This window comes from Triturus cristatus, chromosome 7, assembly GCF_964204655.1.
Source record: "Triturus cristatus chromosome 7, aTriCri1.1, whole genome shotgun sequence".
Taxonomy (NCBI): Eukaryota; Metazoa; Chordata; class Amphibia; order Caudata; family Salamandridae; genus Triturus; species Triturus cristatus.
Window position 1 is genome coordinate 1047373882 of NC_140590.1, and position 22610 is coordinate 1047396491.

Below are 22610 nucleotides of genomic sequence, written 5' to 3' on the forward strand. Positions count from 1 at the left end.
AGTGCCCCATGCAAGACTACACATGCGTCCACTTCAAGAGTGCCTAGCACAACAGTGGAACCAGGCCCAGGGTCAGCTGACGGATCTGGTGTTGGTGGGCGGCCGCACACATCACTCTCTGCAGTGGTGGAACACCACAAACCTTTCCAAAGGGCGGCCGTTCCTGGACCCGGTTCCTCAGGTGATTCTAACAGCGGACGCATCGCTCTCCGGCTGGGGAGCGCACCTCCTACACCTCACAATGCAAGGTCTATGGACGCCACAGCAAAAATTGCTCCACATCAACCATCTGGAGCTCTTGGCGATCTTTCTAGCCCTAAAATCTTTCCAAAAACAGATTTCGGGCAAAGCAGTCCTCATTCGCACAGACAACATGACTGCAATGTATTATATCCAAAAACAGGGGGGGACACACTCTTCCCTAGCTCTCCCGCTTAGCCCAGAGCATATGGAGATGGGCAATTCCCCAAAACATCTTTCTCCTGGCACAACATGTTCCAGGCGTACAAAACACCATGGCAGATCTGCTCAGCAGACAAACGCAACAACTACACGAATGGGAACTGCATCCACAAGTTCTTCAGCCATTCTTCCAACAGTGGGGGCATCCTCAGATAGACCTCTACGCCACCCACGAAAACAAAAAATGCCCAAGCTTCGCCGCCAGATACCCACACCCATTGTCCAAGGGCAATGCGATATGGATGAACTGGTCAGGCAGATTTGCATACGCCTTTCCACCTCTCCCACTAATTCCATTAGTGGTCAGGAAGCTACAACAGCACTCCCTCACACTCATTCTGGTAGCTCCGACGTGGGCCAGGCAGCCGTGGTACACCACGCTACTACAACTATCAGTGGTACCACATCAAAAACTGCACCTATCCCCATGCCTCCTAACCCAGAACCATGGAGAAATCAGGCACCCGGACCCAGCTCAGCTCAACCTGGCGATCTGGCTCCTGAAATCCTAGAATTCGGATACCTTAACCTTCCCCCTGATTGCATGAACATCATCATGGAAGCCAGACGTCCTACCACTAGAGCATGTTATGCCGCAAAGTGGAAAAGATTTGTTATTTACTGCCGTAACAATACAATCAACCCTTTAGAGGCATCCATACAGCACATCATATGCTATCTGCTCCATCTTCACAGGTGTAACCTGGCATATTCATCCATACGCTTACACCTAGCAGCGATCGCTGCTTATCTACTAAACAGACAGCATTTATCACTCTTCAGAGTGCCCGCTATTAAAGCCTTCATGGAAGGCCTTAAACGAGTAATTCCTCCCAGGGCACCACCTTCCCCTGTATGGAATCTAAATTTAGTTCTTACACGACTAATGGGTCCGCCCTTCGAACCAATGCATAAATGCGAGCTACAGTTTCTCACCTGGAAAACAGCTTGTTCGAGGCATATGAGCTGCAGATCACACACTGAGGATAAGATCGCCATCTGGTGTTGGGCTCGGATGATTGCAGGTTGTTGTTGTCTTCGGAGAAGCCTTTGGTCACGAGGTTGGTGACTCCTCCCCTGGACAACAGTGCGCATGGGCATCCACTCCATCGGCAGATTGTTTTTTTCCGCCATTGGGTTCGGATGAACTTTTTTCCGCTCCAGCAGAAAACTTCCAGCAATCGATTTAACTCTTTGATTTGTATTCCATCGACGTCGACATCAACTCGGACCGGTTCCGGAAGCGGCTGATGGACAGGACACCCTTCAAAAAATGCCCCCAGTGTGGAGCGAAGTTCCCCCACAGTGACCACCACGAGGTTTGCAACCTCTGCCTGTCGCCGGAACACAACGAGTCCACCTGTCCAGCTTGTTCCGCTTTCCGTTCGAAGAAGACCCTCCGGGACCGAAGAGCTCGACGCCATATTATGGCCAAACCAGCTCCAGAACCGGAAGACATCTTTGCTCAAGATGTTCCCGAAGACGACACCGAAGATCTCGAGATCGTGTCCGAAGCCGACGATTCCGATGACCTCATCACTCCAGGGCAGCGTGTGAGTACCACCCCCCCTGCCCCTGCCCCATCCAAAAAAGCAGTGGTCAAGACTCCGCCAGTTGGGCCCAGTCGCGACCGGAAATCCTCTTCAGAAGCCCCGCCCTCGGGCCCGGCTCCGAAGACATCTAAGCCTGTGGGTGGCTCGGGCTCGAGCAAACCTCACCTAATTGTGCCTTTAACACCCTCGGCACCCAAACACTCATTGTTGGCACCGAAACAGGCTCCAAGACCGAAATCTCCTTCGGCACAGAAACGTTCCTCGGCACCGAAGTCTCCACCGGCACCGAAACGTTCTTCAACATCGATGCCTAAAAGTCCATCGGCACCGAAAAATCAGTCGGCACCGAAAAATCAGTCGGCACCGAAAAATCAGTCGGCACCGAAAAATCAGTCGGCACCGAAAAATCAGTCGGCACCGAAAAATCAGTCGGCACCGAAAAATCAGTCGGCACCGAAAAATCAGTCGGCACCGAAAAATCAGTCGGCACCGAAAAATCAGTCGGCACCGAAAAATCAGTCGGCACCGAAAAATCAGTCGGCACCGAAAAATCAGTCGGCACCGAAAAATCAGTCGGCACCGAAAAATCAGTCGGCACCGAAAAATCAGTCGGCACCGAAAAATCAGTCGGCACCGAAAAATCAGTCGGCACCGAAAAATCAGTCGGCACCGAAAAATCAGTCGGCACCGAAAAATCAGTCGGCACCGAAAAATCAGTCGGCACCGAAAAATCAGTCGGCACCGAAAAATCAGTCGGCACCGAAAAATCAGTCGGCACCGAAAAATCAGTCGGCACCGAAAAATCAGTCGGCACCGAAAAATCAGTCGGCACCGAAAAATCAGTCGGCACCGAAAAATCAGTCGGCACCGAAAAATCAGTCGGCACCGAAAAATCAGTCGGCACCGAAAAATCAGTCGGCACCGAAAAATCAGTCGGCACCGAAAAATCAGTCGGCACCGAAAAATCAGTCGGCACCGAAAAATCAGTCGGCACCGAAAAATCAGTCGGCACCGAAAAATCAGTCGGCACCGAAAAATCAGTCGGCACCGAAAAATCAGTCGGCACCGAAAAATCAGTCGGCACCGAAAAATCAGTCGGCACCGAAAAATCAGTCGGCACCGAAAAATCAGTCGGCACCGAAAAATCAGTCGGCACCGAAAAATCAGTCGGCACCGAAAAATCAGTCGGCACCGAAAAATCAGTCGGCACCGAAAAATCAGTCGGCACCGAAAAATCAGTCGGCACCGAAAAATCAGTCGGCACCGAAAAATCAGTCGGCACCGAAAAATCAGTCGGCACCGAAAAATCAGTCGGCACCGAAAAATCAGTCGGCACCGAAAAATCAGTCGGCACCGAAAAATCAGTCGGCACCGAAAAATCAGTCGGCACCGAAAAATCAGTCGGCACCGAAAAATCAGTCGGCACCGAAAAATCAGTCGGCACCGAAAAATCAGTCGGCACCGAAAAATCAGTCGGCACCGAAAAATCAGTCGGCACCGAAAAATCAGTCGGCACCGAAAAATCAGTCGGCACCGAAAAATCAGTCGGCACCGAAAAATCAGTCGGCACCGAAAAATCAGTCGGCACCGAAAAATCAGTCGGCACCGAAAAATCAGTCGGCACCGAAAAATCAGTCGGCACCGAAAAATCAGTCGGCACCGAAAAATCAGTCGGCACCGAAAAATCAGTCGGCACCGAAAAATCAGTCGGCACCGAAAAATCAGTCGGCACCGAAAAATCAGTCGGCACCGAAAAATCAGTCGGCACCGAAAAATCAGTCGGCACCGAAAAATCAGTCGGCACCGAAAAATCAGTCGGCACCGAAAAATCAGTCGGCACCGAAAAATCAGTCGGCACCGAAAAATCAGTCGGCACCGAAAAATCAGTCGGCACCGAAAAATCAGTCGGCACCGAAAAATCAGTCGGCACCGAAAAATCAGTCGGCACCGAAAAATCAGTCGGCACCGAAAAATCAGTCGGCACCGAAAAATCAGTCGGCACCGAAAAATCAGTCGGCACCGAAAAATCAGTCGGCACCGAAAAATCAGTCGGCACCGAAAAATCAGTCGGCACCGAAAAATCAGTCGGCACCGAAAAATCAGTCGGCACCGAAAAATCAGTCGGCACCGAAAAATCAGTCGGCACCGAAAAATCAGTCGGCACCGAAAAATCAGTCGGCACCGAAAAATCAGTCGGCACCGAAAAATCAGTCGGCACCGAAAAATCAGTCGGCACCGAAAAATCAGTCGGCACCGAAAAATCAGTCGGCACCGAAAAATCAGTCGGCACCGAAAAATCAGTCGGCACCGAAAAATCAGTCGGCACCGAAAAATCAGTCGGCACCGAAAAATCAGTCGGCACCGAAAAATCAGTCGGCACCGAAAAATCAGTCGGCACCGAAAAATCAGTCGGCACCGAAAAATCAGTCGGCACCGAAAAATCAGTCGGCACCGAAAAATCAGTCGGCACCGAAAAATCAGTCGGCACCGAAAAATCAGTCGGCACCGAAAAATCAGTCGGCACCGAAAAATCAGTCGGCACCGAAAAATCAGTCGGCACCGAAAAATCAGTCGGCACCGAAAAATCAGTCGGCACCGAAAAATCCATCGGACCCGAAAAAATCATCGGAGCCGAAAACTGCGTCCCCGCCGAAACAAGCTCATAAAGACCCGAAGCGGACGTCACAGACACCACCTTCGGAGCCAGATGATCTTTTTCGACCAGATCCTACTCAGAAGCGGATCTACATCAATCCTAAAACAGGACATGTGACTGCCATCCCATATAAAAAGCGGAAGCTGGACACTACACCTCCCCCAGCTCCCATACGGAAAAAGGACTGTGCTACTTCACCACTTCGTCCTTCCTCTCCTGTTTTACCTCCTAACCCGTCCCCCCCTCCTCCTCCTGCTTCTCCTTTACCTTTACCTTTACCATCTCCCTATCATTCACCTCCTCCACAGGATGATAATGATGACTTAGGGGGAGGGGCGGACCCTGATTTATTTGATGATCCTGCTGACCCAAACGACCCTTTTACGTTCCCAGACCCAGCACCCATGGATGACTGGTCTTATCCTATACCTGACATGCCTGACCCCACTACCTACCCTTCCAAGCCCTCCCCTCCTGATGACCACCTAGGGTACGGCCAACTTATAAATAGGGCAGCAACATTCCACGGCGTTACAATGCACACAGACGCCATTGAAGAGGACTTCCTCCTTGATACCTTTGAGCAGTCACAAAAGACTGTCCACATACTGCCCATGATCAAAGGGGTTATAAAGCATGCTACTGAAGTCTTTAAGGACCCTGTTCGAGCTAGGGTGCTCAACCCACGCATCGAAAAAAAGTACCGACCAGCCCCGCAAGACCCTGCATACATTAAGGCCCAGCTCCCTTTAGACTCCCTAGTCGTATCAAATGCCAGGAAGCGCGCTAACTCTCAGACAACTGGAGAAACGCCTCCCCCAGACAAGGAGTCTAAGCTTTTAGAAGCCTCGGGCAAACGGGTCGCCGCGCAGGCGGCTAACCATTGGCGTATTGCCAATACCCAGGCCCTGTTAGCCAGGTATGATAGAGCGCATTATGACCAACTTGAGGACCTTATGCAGCATCTGCCTGAACCTTTTAAGTCCCAGGCCTCTGACCTCATCCAAGAAGGCAAATTAATATCTAATGCCTCCATTAAATGCGCCTTAGATGCAGCAGACACTGCTTCTAGAGCGGTCAATACTGGCGTCTTACTCAGACGACATGCCTGGCTCCGTATTTCCGGTTTTAAACCGGAGGTTCAAACCGCAATTCTTGCTCAACCTTTCAACCAAGAGCAGCTATTTGGCCCTGCAGTGGATACTGCATTAGAAAAAATGAAAAAGGATAATGAAACTGCCAAGTCTATGGGAGCACTGCAGTCTCAACAGAACCGGGGTTCCTTTCGTCGCTCCTTTTATAGAGGAGGCTCCAAAAACACATCAACTGAGACCACGTCCACCTTTAAAAATTCTGGACAAACATCCCCTAACAGAGGTTACTTCCGGGGAGGTTATAGGGGAAACAATAACAAAGGTCGAGGACGCGGCAATAACAACAACACCCGCACCTCACCAGCCACCAAACAGTGACTTGCCACCACTCCCCCCAGACCATTCCACTCCGGTCGGGGGACGACTCCAACAATTCCTGCCTGTCTGGACTTCCATCACCACAGACAGGTGGGTAAGACAAATTATCCAGTCTGGCTACTGCCTCGAACTCATACAATCCCCCCCAAACATACCGCCCAAACAACGTCCAATGTCCTCGCATCATCTCTCTCTCCTCAAACAAGAAGTTCAATCCCTGTTACAAAAACATGCGATAGAACCAGTTCCCCTTCAACATCAGGGAAAAGGGGTATATTCTCTATACTTCCTCATTCCCAAAAAGGACAAAACACTAAGGCCCATACTGGATCTCAGACTACTAAACCAGTATATACATTCGGATCATTTTCACATGACCACTCTCCAACAAGTCCTCCCACTTTTACAACAGGGAGACTTCCTCGCCACATTGGACCTCAAGGACGCATACTTTCACATCCCTATGCATCCCGCTCACAGAAAATATCTACGATTTGTGGTAGATGGGCAACACTATCAATTTACAGTTCTCCCATTCGGAGTAACAACAGCACCCAGAGTGTTCACCAAGTGCCTAGCAGTCGTGGCAGCGCATCTCAGAAGACAACAGATCCATGTCTTCCCCTATCTGGACGATTGGCTCATAAAAGCCAATACATACCAAAAATGCGTTCTCCACACTCATCGCACGATTCAAACTCTCCACGATTTGGGATTCACTATCAACTACCCCAAATCCCACCTACAACCTTCCCACTTACATCAGTATCTAGGAGCAACCATAGATACATCCAAAGCCATTGCCTATCCCAGCACAGCCAGGATAGCCAGTATACAAAATCTCATCTCTCAATTTCAAACTCATCCATCTCTTCCAGCAAGAGTGTTCATGCAGCTCCTAGGCATGATGGCGTCCTGCATCTCCATAGTCCCACACGCACGACTTCAAATGCGTCCCTTACAAGAATGCTTAGCACAACAGTGGAACCAAGCTCACGGACAACTTACCGATCTGGTGTTGGTGGACAGTCGCTCACTTCGATCACTGAAATGGTGGAACACCATCAACCTGTCCAAAGGGAGACCGTTCTTAGAGCCTCTTCCACAAGTTGTGCTAACTACAGACGCATCTCTCACGGGGTGGGGAGCCCACCTCCTTCACCATACCACTCAGGGCAGATGGACCAGTCAACAGAAACTGCTCCACATCAACCACCTGGAACTCTTAGCAGTGTTCCTAGCACTAAAATCCTTTCAAATTCACCTAAAGAACAAAACTGTCCTCATACGCACAGACAACATGACGACAATGTATTATATACAGAAACAGGGAGGGACACACTCTCTCCAACTGTCCCAACTGGCACAGCAAATCTGGAGATGGGCAATTCCCCAAAACATCTACCTGTTAGCAGAACATCTCCCAGGGATCCACAACCAAGTGGCCGACCTCCTAAGTCGCCACACACAACAGATCCACGAATGGGAACTACACCCCAAAGTTCTACTCCCCTTCTTCCAGAAGTGGGGACAACCAGACATAGACCTGTTCGCCACTCCCGAAAACACAAAATGCCCAACCTTCGCCGCCAGGTTTCCACACCCACAGTCGAAGGGCAATGCCCTATGGATGAACTGGTCAGGCAGATTTGCGTACGCCTTTCCGCCTCTCCCACTAGTTCCATTTGTGGTACGCAAACTGAAACAACAGTCACTAACACTAATACTAGTGGCTCCCACTTGGGCACGTCAACCGTGGTTCACCACACTTCTGGAACTATCTTTAGTTCCACATCAAAAGCTACGCCTCTCCCCGGATCTGTTAACCCAGAACCATGGAGAAATCAGACACCCAGATCCTCAAACACTGAACCTAGCGATCTGGCTCCTGAGGTCTTAGAGTTCGGTTACCTCAATCTCCCTCCAGACTGTATGAATATCATAAAAGAAGCCAGACGCCCTACTACTAGAGCGTGTTATGCCGCTAAATGGAAACGATTTGCCATCTACTGCGCTAATAATGACATACATCCATTGGATGCTTCCATCCAAAACATCATTTGCTATCTACTACACTTGCAAAGATGCAATCTAGCGTATTCCTCTATACGATTACACCTAGCAGCCTTGGCAGCCTACTTGCAAAATAGGCAACACCTGTCCCTTTTTAAGGTACCAGCCATCAAAGCGTTTATGGAAGGTCTCAAAAGGATTCTTCCCCCAAGATTGCCACCTGCCCCAGTGTGGAATCTCAATGTGGTCCTAACAAGACTCATGGGCCCCCCATTTGAACCTATGCACAAATGTGAATTGCAATTCCTAACATGGAAGGTAGCCTTCCTTATCGCAATCACTTCCCTGCGCAGAGTAAGTGAAATACAAGCCCTTACACTTGAAGAACCTTTCTTACAACTACACCGTAACAAAGTGGTTCTTAGGACAAACCCTAAATTTCTTCCAAAAGTGATTTCCCCTTTCCACCTTAACCAATCAGTAGAATTACCGGTCTTTTTCCCAAATCCAGACTCGGTAGCTGAAAGGGCCCTACATACCTTAGATGTTAAAAGAGCATTGCTTTATTACATCGACAGAACAAAACCTTTTCGAAAGACAAAACAACTCTTTGTTGCTTTCGCGCCACCACACAAAGGCAACCCAATCTCCAAATCAGGGATAGCCAGGTGGATAGTTAAATGCATCCAAATATGCTACCTCAAGGCTAAACGTACACTCACAGTTCCCCCTAGGGCGCACTCCACGCGTAAAATAGGGGCTTCTATGGCCTTCTTAGGCAATATTCCCTTAGAAGACATTTGCAAGGCAGCCACATGGTCTACCACGCATACCTTCACTAAACACTATTGTGTTGACGTGCAGGCCAAACAACAGGCCTCCGTGGGCCAGGCTGTCCTAAAAACTTTATTTCAAACTGCTGCAACGGATACAGGCGACCACCGCTAAGGGGAGCACTGCTGTATAATCTATCCTCAGTGTGTGATCTGCAGCTCATATGCCTCGAACGGAATATGCTACTTACCAGTATGCATCTGTTCTTGGCATGTAGAGCTGCAGAGTCACACACGCCCGCCCGCCTCCCCGGGACCTGTATCTGTTCCAGCATCCGTCTTACTTAGACATTACACATGGACATCCTTTCTTTCTTTTCTATATACTCCATCTTTTCCCAACATGGCGAAAAACAATCTGCCGATGGAGTGGATGCCCATGCGCACTGTTGTCCAGGGGAGGAGTCACCAACCTCGTGACCAAAGGCTTCTCCGAAGACAACAACAACCTGCAATCATCCGAGCCCAACACCAGATGGCGATCTTATCCTCAGTGTGTGACTCTGCAGCTCTACATGCCAAGAACAGATGCATACTGGTAAGTAGCATATTCCTTCTCGTAGCTATCACTTCCCTTAGAAGGGTTGGTGAAATACAAGCGTTCACTATACAGGAACCCTTCATACAAATACATCACAGCAAGGTCATACTTCGCACAAATCCGAAGTTCCTGCCCAAGGTCATTTCCCCCTTCCATCTCAATCAATCGGTGGAATTACCTGTCTTCTTCTCGCAACCTCAATCTGTTGCAGAAAGGGCCTTACACACACTCGTTGTAAAAAGGGCCTTGCTATACTACATACAAAGAACGCAACCCTTCAGGAAGACTAAACAATTGTTCGTCTCCTTCTCTCCACCACATAAAGGCAACCCCATTTCTAAATCAGGGATAGCTAGGTGGATTGTAAAATGCATACAGATTTGCTACCAAAAGGCAAAAAGAACATTATCTGTTCCGCCTAAAGCCCATTCTACTAGAAAGTTAGGGGCTTCTATGGCCTTTCTAGGGAATATACCCTTAGATGACATCTGCAAAGCAGCCACATGGTCTACACCGCACACCTTCACAAAACATTACTGTGTAGATGTGCATTCCAAGCAGCAAGCTAGAGTGGGCCAGGCTGTACTAAAGACCCTATTTCAAACCACTGCAACGGATACCGGAGGTCGCCGCTAGGGTTGGGTACTGCTATATAATCTATGCTAAGTGTACAATCTGCAGCTCATATGCCTCGAACGGAATATGCTACTTACCAGTATGCATCTGTTCTTGGCATGTAGAGCTGCAGAGTTGTACACGCCCACCCGCCTCCCCGGCTACCTGTATCCGTTCCAGTACATCTTATTTAGATACTACACACATGGGTTTCTCACTGTGATTACCAAGCTCCATCATTTCCCTGTTGGCGAAAAACAATCTGAGGATGGAGCCGAAGCCCATGCGCAGTACGGACCGAAGGAGGAGTCACCAAACTCGTGACTTCCAAAGACTGTCCAAGAAGAAAAACAAACTGCAAACATCCGGGCCCAACACCAGATGGCGATCTATGCTAAGTGTACAACTCTGCAGCTCTACATGCCAAGAACAGATGCATACTGGTAAGTAGCATATTCCTTCAATTGGAAAGCTCATGGAAAGCAGTCAGACCTACCTGCGTCGGGCCGACCCACAGTCGATGGAACAAACTCCCTTCAAATTCTGCCCTCAGTGTCACGCGAAATACCCGCGTCTCCCAAACACAGAGAACAGGACTGCAACGCCTGCCAGGCTTTTTGCTCCAAGAAAATGCTTCGCCACTGTCGGCTCGACGTCTCAAACTGCAAAGCCAGCACACAAGCTCCATTACGGACGGGGGAGGCCATGGGAACCGAGGAGGAGCAGGCGCCGATGGCCATCTCAGAGCTCGACTCCGACCAAGAGGAAGACATCCCACATGGACAACGTACTGTGAGTACAAATCTCCCCTCGCCCCAAGATCCAACTCCACATAAAAAGAAGGCTCCAGTCCAACCCGTACCCTCGGGCCCCGGTCGCCAACGAGACCACGCTTCCGATGCCCCACCTTCTGAATTTCATTCATTAGAAAATGGTTTATCTTATATTTTTCAGATTGGCCCCTGACGAAGGAACCGGCTGGTTCCGAAATGCATTGGGCATTGACACTTCTGTTGTGATGAAATTTTGATGCATTATTATATGTTTGTACCATGTAATTGCCAGTATGTTACACATTATCTCTGTATGAGATTGCGTTCTTCATGTAAATTTTGAATGAACTGTTTTTTGAAACAAATCGTAAACACATTTTTGTTGTCTCGCACCTAAAACGCAAAATGTTACAGATAATGTGATGATTCTCTTTTTGCAAATTAAAAGTACAATATGATTTCAAAAATGGTATAGTGTCAGACTGGACACTTTGTGAACAGTGCACAGTTACATACAGGCTCTCACCCTGTCAGTAATGTACTTTTGCGCAGTAGGAGAGGACAAACTCCTACATAACTGTAGCACCGCTGTTTTAAATTCGCTCAAAACTTTGCAAAAAATTGTTGTACTACACTTACCGGAGTGCTCTCCCTTTACAACCGTTTCCCACCTTCTGGCTTGGCACCGAAGCCTACCAAAAAGCCTTCTGGCTCCGAAAAGACTCACCCCAAATCAAGCTCCGAGCCGAGACCTTCGGGGTTGAAACCCAAATCCGGCTCCAACCCACACCACTCGGCAACGAAACACACTTCGGATCCGAAGACACCAACGCCTTAGACTCCGGCACCGAAACAGCCGTATGTGCCGAAATCACCAAAAAAGCTCAGTTTCAATGCTCCGATCAACAAACCGGATCCGAAACAGAAAGTGTTGTATATTCATCAACAGACTAGACACATCCCCACTAAAGTGACTTTAAAAAGAAGTACTGATATAGAAGAGGAATATCACATTTCTTTGAAGAAGAGAACTGTTGGAACTAACCCTTCCCCTCCTCCTCTTCCATCACCTCCTTCCCCTCATTTTCAACCAATTTCACCTCAGCATTCACCACCATATACCCCTGACAACCAGGATGATGGGGATGGCAATGGGGAGGAGGATCAGCCACTACAGGACCCATGAGACGATTATAACACCAATTCCCCGACAGGCTATGATCCTGACTTTTACCCTAATAAGCCCTCTCCACTGGATGACAGTGTAGGCTGCATTGAATTACTGGGTAGAGCTGCCAACTTCAATGGGGTGCAGCTACATAAAGAATCCCTAGAAGAGGATTTCCTCTTTGAAACCTTTAGTAGCACGCAGAATTCATCACACACACTAACCATGCTCAAAGGGATGATCAGGCATGTAGATGACTTCTTCAATGACTGTGTCAGGGCTTATATTCTTACCCCTAGGGTAGATAGACAAGCCAACACATTCGGACCCAGTATATATAAGGGGACAATTACCATTAGACTCCCTGGTTGTGTCCAATGCAAGGAAAAGAGCCAACTCCCAAACTACAGGATATGCTCCACCCCCGCATAAAGAATCCAAACTTATTGATGCTTCGGGGAAAAGGGTGGCCCTTCAGGCAGCAAACTTCTGGCGTATCTCTAACATTCAGGCGTTGCTAGCACGATACTACCGTGCACACTGGGGCGAGATGGAGCAATTAATCCAATTTTTTCCCCGGAACATAGATCTAAAGTACAAGACCTGATGCATGAAGGACAACTGATTTCTAAAAATGCAATAAGATGCTCCCTAGATGCTGCAGACACTGCAGCTAGAGCTGTAAACACCAGCATTATTTTAAGTTGACACGCCTGGCTATGCATATCTGGGTTCAAACCCGAAGTTCAACCCTCCATATTAAATACACCCTTTGATAAGGAACCTATTTGGCCCAGTGGTAGATTCTTCACTAGAAAAGATGAAGAAAGACACTGAAGTGGCCAAATTCGTGGGAGCCCTTCAGTCAACACAAAGCTGTGGTTCCTTTCGGCGCTTTATTTACAGCGGATGCAAAAACAGTTGATGGACAGAATGCAGAACAATGCCATACATTCACCCCAGTACAGAGATCTGGGCCTAAATCCATTGTTTTTTTGCTCACCATGCCATTCCAGTTTGAACCCAGCCATATGCAAATCAGTCTTGACCCTGTGCCTCATGGGAATTGTCCAGCCCGAACTGCCAAGCCAGGTCCTCCCTGGACTGGAAACAAGCATCCTAGGACCGGTTTCGGGGTTTCACCACTCTTCAGCCAGGATAGCTTGATTCCAGGGGCATGGAGAGCACGGGACCCGCGTTTGGGCATACTCTTCCCCCTCGGGATGACAAATGCAAAAACAACAGTTGATGGACAGAATGCAGAACAATGTCATACATTCACCCCAGTACAGAGATATGGGCCTAAATCCACAGTTTTTTTGCTTTGCTCACCATGCGATTCCAGTTTGAACCCAGCCATATGCAAATCATTCTTGACCCTGTGCCTCATGGGAACAGTCCAGCCCGAACTGCCAAGCCAGGTCCTCCCTGGACTGGAAACCAGCATCCTAGGACCGGTTTCGGGGTTTCACCCCTCTTCAGCCAGGATAGCTTGATTTCAGTGGCATGGAGAGCACGGGACCCACGTCTGGGCCAGGGAGGAAATGTTTTGATTTGGTCTGCATTCCGTCCATCAACTGTGTGTCTTTTGCTTTCTCGCCCTAAGTGCGCCAGGTATGCCCAGACCTGGGTCCTGGGCTCACTCTGCCACTGGAATCAAGCTATCCTGGCTGAAGAGGGGTGAAACCCTGAAACTGGACCTAGGATGCTTGTTTCCAGTCCAGGGAGGACCTGGCTTGGCAGTTTGGGCTTGACTGTTCCCATGAGGCACAGGGACAAGACTCATTTGCATATGGCCAGGTCTAAACTGGGGTGGCATGGTGAGCAAAAGAATGATGGATTTAACCCAGATCTCTTGACTGGGGGCGAATGTTTTGATTTGGTCTGCATTCCGTCCATTAATTGTGTGTCTTTTGCTTTTTTACAGCGGAGGCTCCAAAAATACCTCCTCGGAGACCACCTACAAGGGCAATAACCAACCCTTTCCCTATAGGGGTTACTTCAGAGGGGGTTACAGAGGTAACAACGGCAAGGGCAGGGGTAGAAGTTCAAACACTCGCACCTCCCCCTCCAATACAAAACCGTGACTTGCCTACAGTTCCCCCGACAACTTAACACCTGTCGGGGGAAGACATTCAGATTTTCTACCAATCTGGCAGTCAATAACAGACAATTGGGTACTACACATTATCCGTTCTGGTTACTGCCTGGAGTTCATCAACACTCCTCCAAACATTCCACCAAAGTCACACAAACTTTCACCAGATCACCTACACCTCCTCAAACAAGAGGTGCAGTCTCTCCTTCTAAAAGGGGCTATGGAACCTATACCACCACAACATCATGGGTCTGGTATATACTCCATTTACTTCCTAATACCCAAAAAAGATGGTTCCCTTAGACCAATATTAGATCTCAGAGAACTCAATCTTTACATTCAGGCAGATAATTTCCACATGCTAACACTTCAACAAGTACTACCTCTTCTGCAGAAAGGCGACTTTCTGTCTACTCTAGATTTAAAAGACGCCTATTTTCATTTTCCAATCCACCCCGCTCATCGCAAATTCCTCCGGTTTGTGGTATGCGGGCCAACACTTCCAGTTCAAGGTAATCCCGTTCGGAGTCACTACTGCCCCCAGAGTCTTCACAAAGTGTCTAGCGTTAGTAGCTGTTCACCTGAGAGGGCAGAACATCCATGTCTTCCCATACTTCTGTAGTGTAGTTCCGATTTCCCTGATAGGCTCTGCGCATTGGAATAATATACCCTATAGATTTGGCATAGGACTGAGGTCAGTATGCCCCTATCAAGTATATTAAATTAATTAATTACTTTGTGCCAGCTAACTCTGAGGCCACTAGCAACTCCTTGTAAACGAGAAGGGAGTCGTTTCTGGCAACCGCATAAACATGACAACTTTGTTTCCCTTTAGAATCGGAACACTCTCAGAATAGTGAAAACAACAGATAACAGTTTCACTCAGCTAATCGTGCATGCTTAGTTTCTTCAGAGTTACACAGAAAGAATAGACAGGCGTTTCAATAAAAGGATTTATTGAACAGCCTTGTTTCTCGTGTAAGAGATATGAGCTGTTACAATCATAAGACAGTATGCGAGATCTATTATGTACAGCGTAAGCAGTAGAATGAAATAATACTGCGCTAGCGTTATCTTTTAACTATGACACATATATTCATATACATAAATAACATAAGCTAAAAATGCGAGTACTCATAAGATACTTCTCTAACTAGTTCTACCCCAGTGTCCCTAACCTAAGTGTAGTACAATGTAAGAAGTAGGTGATGTATTCCATAGTATAGTAGGCTACATTATGTTATGCTATAGTCTGGTATGCCAAGTCTGGTATGCAAAGAGTCCCTCTAGGTTCTAGTCAACTCCATACCTTGAGAATGAGAGAGGTGGGAATCTCTTTCCGGGTCTTGAACTCTAACACCCCACAAAGGGAGTCAGAACCCTGGAAGCTGGATTCTCTGCGAGCAGGGATTACAGCGTCTCTTGTCAGTGCGTGAGGCCGGGACACTGGCTCCTCTAAAGTCGAGGTCTCCTTCTTGCTTGGGCAAAGGAAGGTATATTTATATCTGGTAGGTGCCTTGGAATGTTAGCATTGACGTAAACACTTGGATGACTGGCTCATCAAACCCAGCACGCACCAGCAATGTCTTCAGCACTCTTTCAGAACAATTCACTACACCAACTACGGTTCACAATCAATGTGATAAAATCACATCTCCAACCAGCCGATACTCAGGACTACCTAGGAGCCAGGCTAGATTCTCCAAAAGCTCTGGCGTTTCCCAGCACAGCCAGAATTTGCAATATTCAGGCTTTAGTTCTCCAGTTTCAACCCAATCATTGGCTTCCAGCTCGGGTTCATATGCAACTGCTGGGAATTATGGCATCTTGCATCATAATCGTCCCCCATGTCAGGCTGCACATGCGTCCACTTCAAGAATGCTTAGCCAGTCAGTGGAACCAGTCACAAGGTCTATTAACCGATCTAGTGTTGGTAAGCGGCCGTACTCGTCGCTCTCTGCAGTGGTGGAACACACAAATTTTGTCAGAAGGATGGCCTTTCATAGACCCGGTTCCACAGATAGTACTGATAGCGGACGCGTACCTCACTGGCTAGGGAGCTCATCTACAACAACACACAGTACAAGGCCTGTGGAGCCAGCAAAAGTTGTTCCACATCAATCATTTCAAGTTGCTTGCAATCTTTCTAGCTGTCAAGACATTTCAGACTCACTTGGAGGGCAAAGCTGTCTTGGTTCATACAAACAACATAACAGCTATGTATTACATACAAAAATAGGGGAGGACACACTCTCTTCAACTGTCCCACTTAGCCCAAGACATCTGGAAGTGGGCCATTCACCACAAACTTTATTTCTTAGCGGCACCCCTCCCAGGAGTGAACAACCAAATTGCTGATCTCCTCAGCAGGCAGCAAATACACGAATGGGAACTCCACCCTTATGTTCTCCTCCCATACTTTCAAAGTTGGGGAGTCCTTCACATAGAGCTGTTCGCCACACACCAAAACACAAAATGCCGAAGCTTTGCCTCCAGGTACCCACACCCACAATCCAAGGGCAATGCACTATGGATGAACTGGTCAGGGATATTTGCCTACGCTTTTCCCCCTCTCCCACTCATTCCCTTAGTAGTTCAGAAGCTCAGGCAAAACATCTCTCACACTAATCCTGGTAGCTCCCACATGGGCACATCAACCTTGGTGCACAACCCTTTTGGAGTTGTCTCTCGTCCCTCATCAAAAGCTGTATTTAACCTCCAGTCTCCTCACACAGAGCCATGGAGAAATCAGACACCCAGATCCCAAACAGCTGTACCTCGCGATCTGGCTCCTGAAGTCTTAGAGTTTGGTACTTGAAGCTTCCACCAGAATCTGACTATCATTCGGAAGGCTAGAAAGCCTACCACAAGAGCCTGTTATGCAGCTAATTGGAAGCAATTTGTTATTTATTGTGATAACAATCATATCAACCCTCTTGATGCTTCCATACAAAACTGGTATCTGTTACACTTGCAACAGTCAGCGTTGTCTTACACCTCCATTAGACTCCACCTAGCAGCACTAGCTGCATATCTACAAAATAGACCGCATTTGTCATTGTTTAGAGTACCTGTAATCAAAGCTTTCATGGAAGGACTAAAAAGAGTCATATCACCAAGACGCCCACCTACTCCAGTGTGGAATCTTAACATAGTCCTCACAAGATTAATGGGGCCACCTTTTGAGCCCATGCCCAAATGCAAACCACAGTTCCTCTCTTGGAAAACCGCTTTCCTCTTTGTAATCACTTCATTAAGGAGAGTGAATGAACTACAGGCATTGACCATACAAGAACAATTTTTCTACACAGAACAGTGGTTCTTTGTACCAACCCCACATTTTTACCTAAGGTATTATCTGCATTTCACATAAATCAGTCGGTAAAATTTCCTATATTCTTCCCTCAACGTGATTCAGTTGCAGACTGAGCTCTACACACCTTAGATGTCAGAAGAGCATTTTGTACTACATTGAAAGAACAAAATCTTTTCGTAAAACAAAACCACTTTTTGTTGCCTTTGCGCCACCACACAAGGGCAATCCTATCTCCAATCAAGTATTGCAAGGTGGATTGTTAAGTGCATTCAAACTTGCTATGAGAAAGCAAAGAGAACTCTAACTGTACCCACTAGGGCACATTCCACTTGTAAACTAGAGGCCACTATGGCTTTCTTCAGAAACGTTCCCATAGTTGACATTTGCAAAGCTGCAACATGGTCTACACCGCACACATTCACTAAACACTATTATGTAGATGTTAGCGAGACAACAAGCCAATGTGGGTCAAGCAGTTCCCTAAACCACTCTTTCAGACAACTTCACGGTTACAGATTAGCCACAGCTTTGGGAGGATACTGCTATTTAGTCTATGCACAGCATGTGATCTACAGCTCATGCTTTGAACAGATAATGTTACTTACCCAGTAGGCATCTGTTCTTGGCATGTAGAGCTGTAGATTCACATGTGCCCACCCACCTCCCCAGATACCTTTAGCCGCTGTCGTTCTCTAATAATTTACATACATACGCATGGACATCTCTATTCTTTACGATTATTCCATTCTCACCTTCTGCGGGAAAACAAGCTAACAATGGAGTTGATGCCCATGTGTACTATCACCGAAAGGAGGAGTCGCCTACCTCGTGACTGGAAAAGACTTCTTCGAAGAAAAACAAAGTACAAACATCCGTACCCAACACTAGATGGTGGGCTATGCACAGCATGTGAATCTACAGCTCCACATGCCAAGAAAAGATTTTTACTGGGTAAGTAACATTATCCTTCTGACTTGTGGATTGTTTCATTAGATGTTAAGTTATATTGATTATTTTTATAGTGCTTTATGCCACCCTAAGTACTGAGGGGTTACAGGAGAGAGAAAATATCATGAGGTGGGAAGGAGCAGAACAGTTAAGAGGAAGAAAGAAGCAAGTGACATCAAGAGAAATAAGCAACATTAAAGTCAGGGCGATGGATGACTTAGTAATTTCGTCCTGACATGTTCCAGTCACTGTACGGTGTTCAGTAGATACTAGAACAAGTCAGAGACGTTTAGGGAGGCAGCGGCTACCTCCCCCAAAGCATGTACACAGACAGACCTCTCATGCAGGCTTTTTGTACAAGATTCCTTTACTTGTGGGCACTTTCCCGAGCAGGGAGAGCTAGGAGTATTTCCCTACGTCAGTGGTTCCTAACCTGGGGTCCGTGACACCTACTCAGGATGTTATGTTATGTTTTATGTTATGTTTGTATTTGTAAAGTTCACTATCACTCGGAAGGGTGTACTGGCACTGAGCATATGTGTGTGCCCAGCTCTGCGTATGGTAGGTTGGTTAGTTAAAATTCAGGTCTTCAGCTTCTCGCAAAATTCAAGAAGAGCGGAATAGGCTCTGACGTGGAGAAGGAGGCCATTTCGCGTTTCAGGATCAACTACTTGAAACATGAACTTTACATTAGCAGATTACTTAAGTATAGCTACTTTAAAACGATAAATGTAGAACTGAAAATGTGAAAACGTTATATAAATGTGAAAGAATTTTATATTGGAAGGTAAAAATTAAGTTGGTATCCCTAGCATGATTCGTGGGAGCACCTCAAGTAAAGCAAACTGCAGTAGGGCTAATTGGTGATCTCAATTAAAGAACTAATGTGCGCCGACAAGAAAAGCATACTTTAGAGCCAAAAGAGGACACAGCAATTTGCTAGAGCCTATTAGATCATTGACTTTTAGAGATGAATCCGAATTTTGAAATGCTCTATCCTTTCAATTACAATTTCTATTTTTGTATATCTTTTGTGTATTAAAGTAAACATTTCATATACTTTGTTTAATGTATACTTGTTTCTGTAGTTTTGTGTGTTGGTTTGAGGTTCAATTCATAGAAATTGCTTAGGTGGGGGTCCCTATTGTCCAGTTATCATTCATTGGAGGTCCACACAAGTCAAAAGGCCAATAACCACTGCCATAGGGACTGAAGAGGAGGAGTTCTTTGGTCACTGCTTAAGGCTTGGTCCTTGGACTCCTCAAGCTAGGCTTAATGTGAGCTGTACACTGCTTTCAGCACTCAAGAATGCACCCTTAACTGTGCTATGGCAGCCAATAGAAAACGTTTATTAAACCACAGTATGATTAAGTTCATGAAGGCAAAAACACTTTGTTTTCAAAGTAGCCTTTTAGTGTTTGCTGTGATAGTAATTCTTTTTCTTCTTTTCCCTTAGAAGGTGGACAAGCAGCCCCCACAGAGACCATCTCATTGTACCATCTATGTGGCAAAGAACTATCCCCCCTGGCAGCATACCACCCTGTCTGTTCTGCGCAAGCACTACGAGGTAAAGGCACGAGTGAAGTGGCACTCTTTCAATATAAAACATGCCGTAGACTTAAGTTGGACAGGAGACCGCTAGGACACCTTTCTGTCTATTTTACAAATACGAGAAAGTTAAGGTGGGTTGTATATATAGTGTGCCTCCTTTCCATCAAATTCAGCTAATGTTTCCAAAGGAAGTGCATTCGAAGAAGAAATATGGAAAAGTCAAATTTATCTTTAAAAATGTGTTTGGCTATCCTGCATTTATTGGGTTGGAGATATTAATTGCTTACTAGTACAGTGAAGATGCTAAGGCATGTCTGTGGATATGATGTAGAGGTTGATCTCTAACCTGAAAGGGGTTTTGATGATTTTTTTTATCATCACTCAAAGCTCCCTCTACATTAGTGGGCATAACATACAAGCACCTCCTTTTTCCATTTGCTTTTTGAAAACCAGGAGTATTGAGATTTCATTTTCACAAAGCAATCAAAAGCACATCTACGTTTTACATTGTAGCTATTTCCAAATAAGAACTGACATTCTCCAACTTTTACCCACAAAATCTGTCTGATGACCCTGCTGTGCATGACTGTGAGCCTGTGTTTCAAAGCAGATGTTTGTGCTAATGAAAGGTGCTTGACATAACCTTACTTTGCGAGGACTGTTCATTCGACATGCTTCACTAGGGGACTTGGCAGTTCCAGGCCAAATGGGGCATTCCATTCTAGATGTAAGGTGGATAGAGATCAGAGGAAATTGGAGACTGTTTTTAGATGTTCCCATTAGAGTAGGTGGTTTATCTATTAGTAGAGTATGCTTTCTTCATGTTTTCGTCTGTTGTCCTTCAGGCTGGTGGCGGACAGCTTCCAGACAACAAGGTTATCGCCACTGAACTGAACGCCCTGCCAGAGCTGAAGAAATACATGAAGCGAGTCATGCCTTTCGTTGCTATGATTAAGGTAAGCTGGAGTGAGATTGTGACGCCGTAACCTTGGAGTGGACTCAACAAGAAGCAAGCATGTTTGTTGAGGCTGTGCTTTCTGGTGAGGGCCCTATGCAGCAATCAGTTTAGTTGGTACTGTACATAATGGTGGCTGGTAGTCTTGCAGTTAAACCAGAAGTTTTCACTTCTCATATTTAACATATCTTTTAGCACCAGGGGGCTGTGGTACGAGAATAGGCAACAATCAAGGGGACTTGACAGGCACATCAGTGTGGCTCTGGTATTTGTTTTCTTATAATCCCCTCTGCTGGACTTGGGATCGATGCAAGACCCTGCATTGCACCCTGAGCATGACCGGTTACTTACTAAGGGCAATTATGCTAGTTAATTCACCGTATTCAAAACATCTCTTTAAATGTAACAGTGACCTGCATCGAAGAGATCAGTTCCATAACTGCTCTGATGTTAGTCCAGTGTTAACCCAGTTTTAATGGCCAGTAAGAGAAAAAAACGTCCAAAGCAGTAACAGCTGCTGGTCTGGTCTGATGCTACAACAAAGCAATGGTAGGTAGCAGTTATCAGATCCAAAAGCAATAGAGTGCCAAATTTGCCACCACAAGCATCATTCACCAACCTGGTGCCTGTGTACGCAAAAAATACCTTTGTTTGGAGACCTCCCTTAATAGCTTCTGCTAGTAGTTGTGCACCAAAATATTTATAGCAACTTGTGTTTGTTCCTTGAAGTGCACAGCTTAGCCCAGCATGGCCTCCTCTTTTCGTGATTTGTTGCCAGGCTTCTGAAGTTTCCAATCTTTGGATGTGTGTGCAGACTCCCAATGTACATCTGCTTTTTTAAGATCTCTGCACATCTGATCTTGTCTGGAGCTCAGTGAAAAATATTCTCTAATGTCTTTTAAGCTCGATTTTTATATGTGTACTGTAATGATTTAATTAATCAAACAATAAAGTGTATTATCATTATCAGTATGGAACACCAGCTCCAAGATTCTGGACGGTGATACTTTTGAATGCATTTAGAAAAAAAAACACTCACAAAGGTCTATTAAGACATTTACATCAGAACTTTCTAGTGGTCCACATCTTTCCAGATCTGCCTAGAAGACCTATGTAGTTCCCCACTAACAGGTTCGATGTGAAAACATGCTCTTTCAAGGACTTTCCATTAACTCTTTGTGAAAGCTCGCTTCATCACAGGAATTATGCCGGAAAGTCCTCCGTGAACCTTTCTGAATTGTGCACCAAATTACCTCCTTGCAAAGAAGCTACTTATCAGTGTTGACTTTAGTGTGCTTAATTAAAACCAAGATGGAAAATGTTTACATTCAGAAGACAAGAACACACACTACTGCAACCTTTGTAAAATAACTATGTTGAATCCTGTAATCGCCATGGGCTATTAGAACTACACTACCATGGAGTGGAATGATCGCGAGTAGAGAGCGTTTTCCCCTACAAGCATGCCATTATGTGGTGCTGGGCAGTGTGTTTTCAATAGTATTTCTTACTATGATTTTAGCTTATTTTGGCTTCAGGCAACAGCATAGGCCTATGGAGCAGAATAGATTTCCACATTCAATACAGGTGTAGACGAGGCTGATTGAGAGAGCTTATAAAGGACACTCATTGGTCCTCTTGTTTTCTCTCTTGCAA

At 46.4% G+C, this 22610-nt stretch overlaps 1 protein-coding gene across 3 annotated transcripts in view; it reads left to right on the plus strand.

Annotated features, from left to right (window-relative positions):
- Nucleotides 1–22610, plus strand: part of LARS1 (leucyl-tRNA synthetase 1) — a 497298-nt gene that overhangs the window by 391923 nt on the left and 82765 nt on the right. For all 3 annotated transcript variants that reach the window (XM_085618114.1, XM_085618113.1, XM_085618116.1), the window contains 2 exons: nt 19905–20015; nt 20845–20955. In XM_085618114.1, the coding sequence (XP_085474240.1) occupies nt 19905–20015; nt 20845–20955 (222 nt within the window). The remainder of the gene's footprint in view (nt 1–19904; nt 20016–20844; nt 20956–22610) is intronic.